This window comes from Ovis aries, chromosome 3 (assembly GCF_016772045.2).
Source record: "Ovis aries strain OAR_USU_Benz2616 breed Rambouillet chromosome 3, ARS-UI_Ramb_v3.0, whole genome shotgun sequence".
In the NCBI taxonomy this organism is placed as follows: Eukaryota; Metazoa; Chordata; class Mammalia; order Artiodactyla; family Bovidae; genus Ovis; species Ovis aries.
In genome coordinates, this window is record NC_056056.1 from 67,755,576 (window position 1) to 67,771,340 (window position 15,765).

The 15,765-nt window shown below is 37.7% G+C and overlaps 1 protein-coding gene across 6 annotated transcripts in view; it reads right to left on the minus strand.

Annotated features, from left to right (window-relative positions):
* The window catches only part of CCDC85A (coiled-coil domain containing 85A), a 220,455-nt gene that overhangs the window by 43,714 nt on the left and 160,976 nt on the right, over positions 1-15,765 (minus strand). For 5 of the 6 annotated variants that reach the window (XM_027966811.3, XM_027966810.3, XM_027966815.3 and 2 more), the window contains exon 3: positions 5,193-5,269. The exons of the other annotated variant lie outside the window; for it this stretch is intronic. In XM_027966811.3, the coding sequence (XP_027822612.1) occupies positions 5,193-5,269 (77 nt within the window). The remainder of the gene's footprint in view (positions 1-5,192; positions 5,270-15,765) is intronic. 6 annotated transcript variants of the gene reach the window in all.

The following is a 15,765-nucleotide window of genomic DNA, read 5'->3' on the forward strand; positions in this document are numbered from 1 at the left end:
CATTTATGATGGATACTGCAGCCTGAAGAACAGTATTTCCCTTAAAGCAGAAATAAAGGCCTAACAAATCTTAGATGGCTACTCAGATCTAATGTTAATTCTTAAGATGGTGGTGGCTTAGTTGCTAAGTCGTGTCCGACTCTTGTGACCCCATGGATGGTAGCCCGCCAGGCTCCTCTGTCCATGGCATTCTCCAGGCAAGAATACTGGAGTGGGTTGCCATTTCCTTCTCCAGGGGTTTTTCCCGACCCAGGAATCAAATGTGGGTCTCCTACCTTGCAGGCAGATTCTTTACTGACTAAGCTATGAGGGAAGCCCTTTTTTTTTTTTTTTTTTAAGATAAATGTTTAAAAAAAGAATTTGACAGTAGGACAAAAATAGATATAGCAGCTTAATTCCAGTGAATTAAGTCAATGGTATGAAATGATTAAAGGCGGCACTGTGTGTACACTAGAAAGAATGCTGAACAGGCCTACATCTTGGCCTGAGTCAGTCTGTAATTAGCTGTCTGACCAGGACTATACTCCCAGACTCTGTGAACCTTATATACCTTTTCTAAAGGAGGGGGTTGTCCAATCTGATACAAATCTAAGGTTCCAGTCAGACTTGAAAATTTATAATTTTTCCAGAGCAAGCTTGTGTTTATGCATAAATATACATGAAATAGGTATGTTCCTTTTAAATTTCATAAAAATTCCTGGGACTTCTCTGGTGGCCCACTGGTTAAGAATCTGCCTTCCAACTCAGGGAATGCCAGTTTGACTCCTGTTCGGGAACTAAGATCCTACATGCTATGGATCAATGAACACCCAGTACAGCCAAAATAATAATAAATTTTATATAACTACAACTTTATACCATCTCGGGTCTTTTAGTTACAAATGGCTATGCATGATCTTGTGGGTAAATCTACCTTATTAGAATTGAAAGTTAGTGTAATTTCATAGATAGCAACTACATTTATTTAAGTAACACACAATCTTCATTTAGGGCTTCCCTGATAGCTCAGTTGGTAAAGACTCTGTCCGCAACGCACGAGTCCCCAGTTCGATTCCTGGGTCAGGAAGAATCCCTGGAGAAGGGATAGGCTACCCACTCCAGTATTGTGGCCTGGAAAATTCCATGGACTGTATAGTCCATGGGGTTGCAAAGAGTCAGAAATGGCTAAGCAACTTTCACCATATTAAGTATACACATAGTGGAGTTGATAGACCAGTCTGAGCAGTTTTATTATTATTTTATTATTATATGTATTATAAGAGGGTAGATGCAATCGTTTGAAACATTTTTAAACATAATTTGTAAAAAACGTTGTTAGTTTACGTGTTCAAGGAAGAATACCCCAGGTCCACATTATTTTTAATGACCATTTATGCCAACTTTCAGAAATGCATTTTCAAGGTTTACCCATGTTGTCTTGTATGGCAGGATTTCGTTCTTTTTTAAAAGGGTGAATAATGATCTATTGTATGTTTATACCACATTTTCATTATCTTTTCCCCTGCTGATGGATACTTGAAGTTGCTTCCATATCTTGGCTATTGTTAATAGTGCCGCAATAGACATAAGAGTGCTAATATCTCCTTGAGCTCCTGATTTCAATTATTTTGGGTAAATTGTCTGGAAGTGGGATTGCTGGATCAAATGGTAATATTACAGCAGGAGAAAGAAGCCAGTCACAAAAGGACCAACATCACATGATTTCACTTACATGATGAGGTGTCTAACACAGTCAGACTCATAGGAGCAAAAAATAGAGTGGTAGTCACGAGGAGTTGGAAGAGGGGGAGGGAGAGATGAGAAGTTACTAATCTACATGTGTAAAATTTTCAATACGCAAGGTAAGTTCTGAAGATCTAAAGTACAATGTTGTGCCAATAGGTAACAAGACTGTATTATACACTGAAAAACCTATTAAGAGGGTAGACCTCATGTTGTCTTCCTCACAAAGTTTTAAAAACAGTATAAAAAAGCATTTTCTTTTCAAATAATACCTAGCAAATAATAATAATGCATTTTCTGAAATTAATGAGACTATTCTTAGTTTAGGACACCTCTGAAATACTGTATTTACAAACCAGACTTCCGGTGCAGCTTAGTTGTCCTTGGAGGATACTGCAAAGGCTGTGGCACAGCAAAGAATTCTGTGCTTACTAGTGATGACCTGCCACAGCAGCCACACTGACATTTCATCCCTGCCTCCTGTGAGCTCCTCTTCACCACCAGACAGAACCAAACTGAGTCTTCACTACATTTTTCTATTTTATAAAAAATCCTTCATTCTGGGACCTGGTAACTTTGCATGGGTGTAACACTGGATCCAAGCTTTAATTACCCTTACGCTTATGAAACGTAAGAGTTAGGAGAAACCCTGTCATTTACATGTTAGGAAATGGAAGCCTTTGCAACTACCCAGAGAAAAATCCACAAGCATTTATGACACTCATCCTGGTTAGTTTTAAATATGTATTTCTAGGGCAAAGTTGTGAGTTTCTGTTCATTATATACCATTTTATATAAAGAATAAAAGTAGGCATTAAGGAGATTTCTTCATCCAGGAAAGGCTTTATGTAATTTAGTCTAAATACTCAAGCAACAGCAAGGAACCTTCTATAGCCACAAAAGGTATCTGATACACTTGGAATTCCAATTGTCTACTATATTCTTATTCCTGCTTATCCAAAGACAAGTGGACTTTTTTTCTTTTTTAAAAACTTGGGAATAAAAAAAAAAAAAAACCTTCTAATCAAGGCACAGTGAACAAGTTCTTATAATTGAAAATCAAGTGTTCAGATACTCATATTAATCTATTCAGGGATGTCAGCTTGTCACATTGAACTGACCTTGCAAATCAGCTCATATCATGCAGTCAGAAATTGTTTCTGAAGGGAAATTTCATGATTAAACATCTAAGAATAAGTTACATATGTCTTTGTGTTATTTAGTCCAAGTCTCAGACTTCTATAAGGATTCAGTTGGCATGATTCCCACTGCTCTGAGGTCCATTTACTATTTTCCATCCTCACATCTGATCTACTGTCTGTGTTCATTTCAGATTTTTTTTGTTGTTATTATTCATTTTGTTCAGTTTTTGTTCACCAATTTCACTTCATTTCAGTATTTATACAAGTAGTCGCAAATGGTGATTCTATCATATCTAACTTAGCTATAAGTGAAGGCAACACTCTCAAGTACAGAAATTTAAAATGAATAATATTTTTGAACTGTGTCAGATTATATTCATTGCATAAGTCCAAGGGAGTATTGCAAACAATAGATCTTCTCTGCATTAAAGTACTTTAGACACATAAAAAGCTGAATTCTAAAAAAATTGTTTTTCCTTCTTAACGTCCATCATTGAAATCAGCAAGAATCTGACAATAATTGACAACATCTTTTTTCTTTCTGAAAAGTACATATGCTAATGGTGCCTCCCACATTAATAGCATCCTAGGTTCAATAAAATATGGTTTTCTTAGCCCTTTCTTGTAGAGAAAACCAAAACCAAAAACAATAGCAATCTTCTTTGATGAAAAACAGCAATGCACTTAAAATCATATGAATTTGTTAAAAAAAAATTAAGTAATATCATTTATTCTTAACTATGCAAATATTTAAATATACATGTACATATCAGATATAGTTGAGGACTCTTCTGATCTCCCTTCAAGACCTCTAAAACTCACTTTCATAGATTTTTAAAAATCAATTATATAATTATTTTCCCATATGTTGTACCTCTTTTTCAATAAGACAGCACACATACATATACTCAATACTTGGTGTAAATTTCAATTTCCACTCAGAGGAAAAGCAAGAAACACATCTCTTTTTTCCCTCTTTTTTTGTTGCTTACAATCCCAGTTGCCTCAGAGATGGTATAACATGTGTAAATAAACTAATCACATTTCTTAGGTTTCTTGGAACAGAGAAGTTAGATGTGGTCAGTTAAGGATATTAGCACAGTCACAGCCTGAATCCAATATAAAAGGGAAAATGGCAAAAAAGAATTTTTAATGAAAAGTATAAAAGAACACAAGAAAAAACTCTACCAGTAGTATTTTGTTTCATAATGCAAATAAACCTTTCTGTCATCACGAGCATTGACATATGTACAGTTTCAGAAGGGTGAGAAATAGCCTCATTTCATTTAATCTCCAATGACTGACCAATAAAAGAAAGAAAGAGATATTTCTATATGCAGTACCTGACAGCCTAAACCATCATCAGAGAGCAAAACTAGTTTAAAAACAAGATTTAAAAGACCTAAAACAGCTTTCCAAAGTCTTTGGTTAATTCTTTGTATTAATGTTTATATTTCTCCTGAACTATAAACACTCTTTGTCTTGACATTTAAATTGTTTACTATTAGAGGTTTAATTTTCTGTTAGTCACCAATGAAATAGAAAAAGTCACCAGAATGTAGAAAGAACACAAGTGACTAAATGTTGAGAAAACTATTTTCTATGAAATATTAAAATACTGTTTACCTGTCTGTCAAGGAAACCAAGCCAAATCAGTAGATTTGTTAAACTCTTCAACAAAACATTTCCCAAGAACCATGACCTCAACCAACATCATTTCAAGATAAACAGCCCGTGGAAAAAAGTAAAATACATTTTTAAGTAAAATATATGGCAAGGACTTAAATCCCATAAAAATTACCATTTTATATTCACCCAGGAAAAGAAATTAAGCCCCAAGGTAAAAACTGTCAATTACTGTCATTTTTTTGTTGCACTCTAAGTGTTCAATTATATCACAAAAAATTTTAGAAAGTACTCATTTAATTAAAACATGAAATCTTCAAACTACCTGTAGTTCTCCCTAGCTTGTAAATTAGCATATTTCCCCTGAAATAAAGTCCCTTCCCTATGTTCACCAACAACATGCATGACAGATGTGAGCAGTACCATCAAAGCACTTCTACTCTTGTTTTCTCTTTCTTCTTCTTACAAAATGGTAACGACAGTCTTATTTTAGACATATGTACCCTTTAGTATCATGCTTAAGAATCTGGACAATATGATGATTCATGATGAAAAGCAATCATGCTGTACACTGATGAATGACTATTGACAAAATGATGTCTATCATTTAAAGGAGAAAATGTAATTGAGACTTTAAATTCCAAATAAAATACTATAACTCAAATGACACTGACTAGCTGTGAGCTTCTAGAAGTCACCCACCTGGGGCAGCATGCGATTTTCTTCCTCCAGCTGTCTTACTCTTGCCTCCAGCTGCCTAACATAGGACAAGGTTGATTCTAAAATTGAAAAGAAAGAACTCACATTATACACACAGGTCTTGTTTGGTACACTGTCAGGCTACTTCTGGCTCCATTTATTTAAATCAGGTAGTGACTACTTAGTCTGATATTTAGAAAAAAAAAGATCTCACCCCAGAAAAACTATAACAGAAGCCATTAAAACTCTAAGCAGTTTGAACAACTGCACAATGTTAAGGAGAATCAGAGAAATATATAGGTGGTAAGACTGTAGGCGTCTGCACACCATGCAGCCTTCAGAACATTAGACATTTTGAAGATAGTTATTCCCCCTTTTCTATTTACTTTGTGCATTTTGAGCTTTCCCACACATAAGCCTTCTTATAATATTCATTATAACCAAGCTAAATTACAATGTCTTTTAAAAAATTGAAAATAAAATATTTTGAATACCGAGCTCCCTTCATTTTCTCAATAAACTTTTCAAATCTTAAGAGGAATGGTTTGTTCTTCTCACAAATCTATAGATACCTATGACTGTATTTAGAGAGCAGCTACAAAACGGCTAAATAATAAAGCTAGCCTGAATTTTGACTTGATTTTGGCTCAAGTTTTTCCCTATTTAGGTAAATCAGGGCAGACTTGAAATTTGTTGTTTTCATTTCTTCAACATGCTCAGGTGTATGCTGACAGATCAGAATCAGCATCATGTTAGTATCTGTTCTATAACGAAACACTAGATTTTATAGCTTTACATTATGAAAATGTGGTGCACATGTGGAAAAGGTGGAGTTTCATTCTGAGCAACCATTTCACAGCAATGGTTCTTCATCAAACCAAAAATAATCCAGAGCACAGCATCATACTGCAACATAGCTGAAATTCATTCCTTAGCCAACAGCAAACATACTTCAGGTATAGTGAAATGTACATGACCAAAGAATCCCTTCAGAGCACACTTCCACAGTTAATATTAAAGCAACAGATCCTCAGTGCATGTTCTTCGGCCTGAAAAATACAAGAGTAAGAGGCAAGGCCAACTTGGTAGTGGATTTAAGAGGACAGCATTTGAAGCTCCTGATAGTCTGCGCTTAGGATGACTATGTGTGCAAATGAATATCTTGACCTGAAATTCGTCATGGAAACTCTATAAAAAATATATGAAAATTGGTTATATGAACCCAGTTCCATTTTGTGACCTCCAAGGCAACAAAATAACATTTTATTTTCTTAAAACACCTAAGAAACTTCAGTAATTCACAATATAAAAATTAAACTCACCCCTAACTGGTTTATACCCTGCCTGTTTTCATAAATGTTTGCAGAAGTCCCCATCACTAACATTAATAGAATCATCCACTGATCTCACGCCAATGGTGATGACTTGCCTTGAGCATTTCTCAACAAGACAGAAGAAACACAAGGTAAAGGAAACTGGTGACATTTGCTAAAAATATGTTCTCATTCTTTTTTAGCTCAATGAAATGTTATGTGTTTGCCTTACGGACTTCAAGAGGGGAAAAAGTGTCTGGCATAAATGAATAACAAACTTACTGATTTCATGAATCTGTTCTAGTCTAGCAAATGAATAAGTGATCTGCTGATCATCTAAATGTGAATGTATAACAGATTCCCTGATTTACAGTTCTACAAGCTCCCCTCTCTTAAAAAAAAAATTGATAAATATCATTGAAGTGAAAAGGTGCTCAGAAACAGTCTACGTAAACCATGAACAGCTGAAATCCTTTTATACTTTGTTCACAATTTATACCCTATCTTTATTGTACTTACTGCACTATCCTTAAGGCTAGGATACTGAAAGGAGCTGAAATGACACTATACAGAGTGATTTAGGTGACAGTTGAAAAATGCTACTGAATGAATTTTAACTCAATAACTATCTTCAGTCACTTTAATCTATTTCTCTTTAAATCTTTGCAGTTTACATATTTGATGACTTCATTAAGTTTCTACTTATATTACAAAAGTCATGTCAATTCCAAAAAATGGGAAACTCTTAAATTTGGAAAACATTCCTTAACTGCAATTTTTACTGTCAAGTTACAACAGATGAAGTCCAAATATTTGTTTCAAAGCATTCACTGCAAATATGGGTGGGGACAGGAAATGATAGGGAATACTTTCAGACAGGCAACATTAGGAGAAAAGTTAGCTCTACAGTAAAGGCAGAGTTAAGGAAAGTTTTGAGTTCATTTGTTCCACACAAGTATTTATTGTGTCACTGCTGTCTGTCAAGGCACTACTGGGGTTGGTATGAAGAGAAGGCCAGTTACTGGAAGTCTTTAAGTTTCTCAAAACGCAGACTTCATTTTAAGATTACATGCCCATGTGCTGTGTTCCAGAAGGTCCTGTTCTTCCAGGTTCAGTTTCTGTTGCCATTATTACTTAACAATGAACAGATACAATGAATGGAAAGACTCCTCATGTATGTGTGTGTACGTGTGTATGTGTGTGTGTGTGTGTGTGTGTGTGTGTGTATGGAGGGAGAGGGGACAGGAAGAATAGCTGATCTGCATAAATAAATACAAGAATTCACACTGTTCACTGTTCAGTTCATCAAGAAACTGATTATATGCTGGTTTTACATGGGAGTAGAGCACGCACACTTTTTTTCTAGAATATACTGGAAGATCATCACTGAATCCCTGAGTCCCTATATGAAGAGCGATTGAGGAACTATCCAATCTCTCAATTGTGACATGACAGAAAAACAAATATTTCTTTTGTTAAACCCTTATGACTTCAAGACTTGTTACTGCACCATAGGCTGGACAAGCCTGACTACTAGCACATAACCGATCATGGTACAGAAAATATGTAAACATTTTAATAAAACATAATAGAATAAAGTGTAAGAAATTCCACTTCAAAAAATACACCACAATCCACATCCTAGTCCTAGCTGATCATCAGAAAGGAAAGATAAAATCTTGTAAGAAAGATGAGCCCTTTGTGTGCTGGAATGTATCTGACCTTGTCTGTGACAGTCCCTTCTCCAGGCTGCTACGTCCTTTCCCTTCCTTTCTCAAGGACCTTCCAGAGTGGTGTCAACTTTAAGATAAGCTGGTCTTTCATTACACCCACGGAGCGTGGAGTGCAGCTGTGCTCCCAAGAAAAGTATATGACAGAAATAAGTGTTTTTATTACAAAATGATACATACATGCATGTCCACGTACACACACACAACTGCATTAGAACATGCTATCATTTGAACTGATGGCTACATTTATATCAATGGCTGACAGCTGTTAACAGATTTCAGGATGTCATTTTTGGCTTTCAGAACTGTGAAGATGAGGTTCCAAAGGAGCAGCAAGATTACCTGCAGAAAATAGCCAAATATGAGGCTATGTCGAACATATTAAAGAAGGATGCTATCTTCAAGGAGTGTATAAAGAGTTGAGGGGAGATAAGGAGGGAAAAAATAAAGCAATAACATGATATTCAGAGCTGAATCATGTGAAACAGGAGTACACCAAGATCAATACTGTCTGTAGTTCTTCTGAAGAAACCTCACTAATGGATCAGCAAGAGCTTCAGAGATCAGACAGAAGCCAGTGAAGTAACAGGATGGACAAGAATGACCCTGCTATAAACAAGGAAGAGAGAAGGAATTTACATGAAAGAGAAGGGGATATACTGGGAGCAGACAGAGGAGAAGCCAGGTACATTCCAGCCTCATGGATCTGAAGAACCAACGTCAAATCACAGATATGCGGATGGTGAGATTTGCTTTTTACTTCCGCCAAGGGCATTTTATATTTCCACCCTTGGAAATCTACAAACATCTACACATTAGAAAAGCTAGGTGAAGCAAACAATACCACTGTGAAAATCTAATGACATTCTCAAGATTTTCTGGGTAAATCTTGATCACATTTTCAAGGCAGAAACCATTCTCTCCATGTACCTCATTTTTTTTTAACCTATATGGAACATGAGTTCACAGTATCTCTTGCAATAAAACTAGTCAAAGAAACAGTCATAAGAATTCCACTAATATACATCTTCTAATTGATTCCACTTTTAGAACTAAAATATACCTAAATGATTCCCTAATCTAACTTATCCCTAATCCCGACTCATTTGGCAGATGAGAGAATAAAGTCCAGAAGCTAGTGAATTTGGCCTCCAACACTGGGGATTAGCTACATACATTCAAAAGATTTTGTTTCATTCCTGGGGCATCACAGGGATTCCCACTGCAGATCTTCTAATCACTGAGATGTCAAGCTTCTCACACAGATCATTAAATTCTAACGTCTTTTATTTTTTCCTGATTTTAGATATTCTGGATGGACTTTTACCTTTAAAATAACTTGATATTCTCCTTGGACAACATCTTGGACTTGATTTCACTTCAATTTACCTGAAATGCGTTCAGTCATATAAAGTAGGTTGACTTTTTTTTTTCTCTGCTAGTTTGAAAATACCCTGGTCAACATACTAAACCCTCTAATTTCCCCCTTGGTTTCTAAAGTGGTGTTTCTCTCCCTGGAGGACTCCATCCATGAAATCAGCCATGAGTTACCCTGATCATTGTCCCCAAAAGGTTTACTGTTGATATTTGCAACTGTCTAAGGTTTGTCAAACTTCTAAGTGGTTTTGACTTGACAAAGTGCCATCTGGTCTTTAAGATTTCAGGGCAAAAAATAAAATTTGGTAATGGTCCATTCTAAAACACATTACAGCATTTGGAAGGATGTGCAGGAGGAAAGTCATCTGGAAGACTTTTGCCACTGTGGATTTACAGGTGTCAGCTTTTCTGAGGCTAAGTTAGTCTCCCTCAGTCAGAGAAAGTCCAACAGCCAGATGATTTCAAATCTGTAGGCAATCTCTTTAATAAACCCCAAACTCTAAAGACACTCCTTGAATTAGTTCCAAATTAATCCCACCATCCACAGGATTTTACATATTCCTGAGGGAAAGTCTTCAGAACTATATATTTTAAAAATTATTACGATTCTAAAAGTATTACTCTTTCTTCCTCAGGCAAGCAAAGTTCAGCCTCCTACTTAAGAATTAATATTAGCTCGAGAAGTACAAGTGATTACCATTTCTCACTATAATTTGATGCTTTTCTTATTAAAAAAAATTCTTGTTGGCATCAGCATTTTAGGATTTGCCTGGATATTTAACTCAAACTGTTTTATTGGCAGAGATAGAATTTTTTTATTTTTAATGGGATCTTTAATTGTCCTCAGTAGGTTAAAAAAATGATGTCAGGTCTTGCTCCAGTTCATCATCTATGAAGCTAATTCTACTCCTGTCAGACCCTTCTCTAGATGGCAATCTGAAAGAAATATGAGATGGTTATTTTCTGTTCCAGTCCTCCCATATGGAAACCTGTTCACTGTTTTTCACTGGCCCCAACTTCTCTTAGCTCTGGGTCTCGGCCCACACCTTCCCTGCCAAATAATCTTTCTCTGCCTAGTCCATACTCCTTATTCCTCTATGCATGTTATGAAAAACAGCTTTATAATGAGATTCAGCAAAGATTTCCACCTGCATATGCTGCTGGGCTAGTCTCTACCTCTGATAATCAATAAATGAACAATTTTAAATTCTTCTCCCTCCATAAGTGCCTTTCAATTTCCCTTATCATTTGCCAAGAAATCATATATTGAGTGTCCTGGGATTTTTCTTTACATAGTTGTTTATGTTGTTGCTGTCATTCAGTCGCTAAGTCGTGTCCGACTCTTTGAGATCCCATAGACCACAGCATGCTAGGCTCCTCTGTCCTCCACTATCTCCCAGAATTTGCTCAAATTCATGTCCATTGATTCAGTGATGCTACCTAACCATCTCATCCTCTGTTGCCCCAATCACTTCCTGCCCTCAATTTTTCCCAGCATCAGGGTCTTTTCCAATGAGTTGGCTTTTTGCATCAGGTGACCAAAGTATTGGAGCTTCAGCTCGGTCCTTCCAATGAATAGTCAGGGTTGATTTCTTTTAGGATTGACTGGTTTGATCTCCTTGCTGATCAAGGGACTCTCAAGAGTCTTCTCCAGCACCACAGTTCAAAAGAGAGCATCAATTCTTTGGCACTCAGCCTTCTTTATGGCCCAACTTTCACATCTATACATGACTACTGGAAAAAACTATAGCTTTGACTATACAGACCATGGTCAGCAAAGTGCTATCTCTGCTTTCTAATACACTATGTTTGTCATAGCTTTTCTTCCAAGCAGCAAGTGTCTTTTAATTTCATGGCTGCTGTCACCATTTGCAGTGATTTATATGTTATTTATTTGCACATTTTCATTTCTTGCCCAAATATGCTACATTAAAACATTCCCTTAAACCCTACACAGTAACTGCTGGTGTTCCCTGCAGGGATTTAATACACACTTGTTGATTTCCTGTAATATCACTTCTTGGTGTTCACCAATAGTGAATATCTGCTGTGTACCAAACACTGTTCTAGATACTGCAGATAAAGCAGCAAGCAATAGCAAGAGCGATAAGGATGTGAGTTCATGATAGCACATTCCAGAGGGGAAGACAGACAATGGAAAGCAGATACACTCTTTTGTGAAGGCAATATGAGAAATAAAGGCAGCAAAACAGAGATCCTGGGAAGAGAGATGAGCACAAGTGGGGCTGCATTAGGGAGCCTGGCCTGGGAATTCTCTGGGGAAGACAAGCTGCAAATAAGTCAACTTTGCAAATGGCTTGGGGAAGAGAATTCTCCAAATCAGGGAAGGGTGTGCACAGGCTCTGCTGCAGAGTCCCTTCTGGGGTCTAGCTGTGAAGGGGAAAGGGACAGCAGCTTGAAACTGGGACCTGTTTATCTCACCTTTCTCCACTACTTACATTTTTAAAAAACTTTGTGTTCTCTTTGGCTATTTACACTCAGACCTAGACTTTAATCCTTTGACTGTTAGGTTTTCTTTGTGACAAAAGCCTTAGCATTCTACTTGGCTGCACCCTCTCACATACCCTGCTTCCCCCTATCAGGAAATTCTGTTGACCGTGCTGCCAAAATATACTGAAAATCCAGCCTCCTACTAGTCTCCTAACAGGTGTCCTCTCTTCTATCCCTACCTCCTTTTCTGGATCTATTATCATGCAAGATCTATTTCAAACCCACAGCAGCCAGGGTTTACTTCCTAAAATGATGTCTGATCACGTCAATTCTTTAAAACACCCCAGGAGCTCACCATTTTGCTCCACATAAAAGTCAAAGTCCTAGGGCTCCTTTGGTGGTCCGGTGGCTGAGAATCCGCCTGCCAGAGCAGGGGACACGATTTCAATCCCTGGTCCATAAAGATCCCGGACATGCCAGGGGGCAACTAAGCCCGTGCACCACAACTAACTAAGCCTGTACTCTGTAGCCCAGTAGCCACAACTACTGAGCCCACTTGCCCCACAGCCCCTCCTGCAAAATGAGAAGCCACTGCAATGAGAAGCCCACACGCCACAACTAGAGAGTAACACCCCTGCTCTCCGTACCTGTGCAAGCAACCAAGACTCGGTGCAGCCCAAAATAAATAAATATATACTCTTAAAGTCAAAGTCCTTAAAAAGCCCAGCAGGGCCCCATATGATTTGGACACCCGGCAAGTCTCTGACTTCACGACCTCGCACCTCAGCTCCAGCCCCCAGGCTTCCTTTCTATTCCCGAACATCCCAGGGACACACTTGCTTTTGTTGTCCAGCTTCTGGGCTGCTCGTCTCAGGGAGATGCTTGGCTAATTTCCTCACTCCTACAAGTCTCTGTGCAGATCCCTCCCTCTCAATGACACTCACCAAGCCTACCTCATTTAATCTGCAAACTGCCCCCACCTCCACCCACATCTTCCTCATCTCTGGTAGCTTGTTCTATTTCCTTATTTTTCTTCAAAATACGTTATCACCTTCTGTCATACAAACTGTCTTATTCACATGCTACGTTTACTGTAGAAGCCCCATCTCTCGTCCTCAGAATGTCAGTTCCAGGAGGCAGGGATCTTTGCTATGTTGGGTGATGCACTCCACATGCCTAGAATGGTGTCTGGCACCATAAAAATTTACTGAACAAGTCAATAAACCAATTACACAGACAGTGCCCTGAAAGGACACTATTTCATAGGACAAGTCTGCATGTTTCAATCACACCAGGTAAGACAGTTTGTATTTGAATGGAGCCAATATCAATTCGGTTGTGCCACTGAACATGAAGAACATTCTACAGAACATTAAACTTTGGATGGAAACACTGGAGAGGTTCTCAGATTATGTCAGATCTAATCACTGGTGGGCCATTTCAGTAAGAAAATCTAAAATGTGTTTTCATTAGGCTCAAAAACTTTTTTTCTGTATTGGGGAGGGTGGTGCATGGAGAATGAAAAAGGGCAAGAAGGAAAGTCAAGATGAGGGAGAGTAGGAGGAATAGACAGAGAGTCTATTCAGGAGAGACAGAGGAATAAAAAGAGTCATGGGAAATGCACCAATATGAAGCATTTCTGCCACTAGGATCTTGGAACACAGTATTTCCAGCTGGAAATCTGCTTAAATTGATGTTTCCCCATTTTGGTTAGAAATGCCACTGGAAGCAATTTAAACTTCACCTGGACAATCTCCTCCCAGCCCATCCCTGCGACGGAGGGATGTGTGAGGGGGAAGGCAGGGGAGCAATCACAGCTGTGGGGCTTGCGGCAGGGGCCAGCTGAGCGGGCCCTGAGCGAGGGGCTCTGAGCTGGCAGAGAGTAGCCTGAGGAGGGCGGAGAGCAGTGGTCAGTGTCGAAACAGGTTATGTTTCTTCATGAAGAGAAAAACCTGTCATTTCAAGAGAAAAGAGAACAGAGCAATGTGCTGTCCTGTTTATTTTAATCAGAATGAAGGCTGGAAATGAAGGCCTTTCCCGAGAATGCTTTGACAGGAAAAATCACAAGTGCTATCTCCTGAGAGTGCCATGCAAGGGATATGTTTTTGGAAACAATTCAGAGTTTATTTCACTAATTATTTTCTATAAAAAAATGAGTATGGAAAGCCACTGATGTGCACATAAACCAATTTAGAAAACAGAAAAGAAATTCAAGGCCTATGTCTTAGCTTTGTTCCAGAAAATAATCACCGAACATTTTTCAAGTTTCTCTTCTTTCCAAATGAGTGTTTTTAGACTGAGAGAGAATGGCATTTTGTTGCCTATTTGCCAACATCCACCTGTACCTATTCCTTGGGAATTAGTGCCTGGTTGTTGTAGCTTCCATTTCTCTTCAGAAACTAGAGGCTCCATATGGCAAGTCCTTGGCCTTATAGTTACACTCCGAGCTGTCCTATGACTCACACAGCGCTATGTGTGAAGGTGTCACATAACTTTTGGTTGAAGAAATGAATGAATGTCCTCATCATTCGGTTCCCAGCTGCTCTGGTTGCTCTCTAAGTTTGGTGTTCCCAGAACAGTTTAAAACAAATTTAACTCGAAATCCAGTCAAATTTCCACCAGAAGATCACCAATAACAAGCAATCTAAACTGATGTTTGGCTTAGAGGAAGCTTGTGTGCCTTCAAATTGCTTTCCCTTTGACTTTGCTCTTTGAAAGCATCAACCCTATGAAGGAGAAAGTAGATAAGTAACACTGAACTGGCCTAAAGGACTGGTGACTCTACGGAAAATATTTCAAACTCTAAATAGCTGTTTAGTGTATCATTTTAACAGTTACTCTGGGTTAAAATGTGCTTTACTTTCCACTGCTATGACGCTGCTGCTGCTGCTGCTGTTGTTATTTCCCAGGGAAAAATGACTGCCTTTTCCCAATGCTGGAGGATAAAAATTCATGTCATTTTAAGAAATGTAACAATTTCCTTCAATGTATGTAGTCCCCTTGTAAGTGCATCTTGTCATCACTGTCAATGAATGAACAAGGAAGCAAATCTATAAGAAAACAGATTTTCAAAAGACAATAAGCCTATAAAATTTTTTTAGGATAATTATTTTGATTTTTATGTATATTTAGGTGTTTGTAAAGGCCTATATACAATAGCTTTTCATTGTCATACTTTTCTGCAAAATAAAATATTTTTATGGCATTATACAGCAAAGCATCATTAGTTTGAATTTCATCAATTGGAAATTCATAAAAATTTTATTTCAACTTATATATAATCTCTACATTGGCTATGAAAAGTAGTGGGCAAAACAAACTCAGAGTATGACAATTAAGGAATAATTGCCTTACATAAGAAAAGCAAAGTTTTCACAATGTTTTAGCATTATCTATCCATACACAAAGTGATATAGATAGATAATGGATGAGTCTATTAGATAATGGCTAAATAGTTTAGATAATATTTGAAAGACCACATACTGTGGAACTTTTTTTTTTGGTGAGCTATTTTAGTTGTATTAACAAGCACTTTGGACTCAGTTAACATACATTTATTAAGTAATTACTATGTGCTACACTCTCATGGGCTATACGCACTCTACTAAAAACATACAAAAAGAGCTCCTGTGCTCAAGGAGCACTCAAGTATGGAAGACAGACGGACATGCAAACACCAACACAGAAGTAAGCACACTGCTCCCC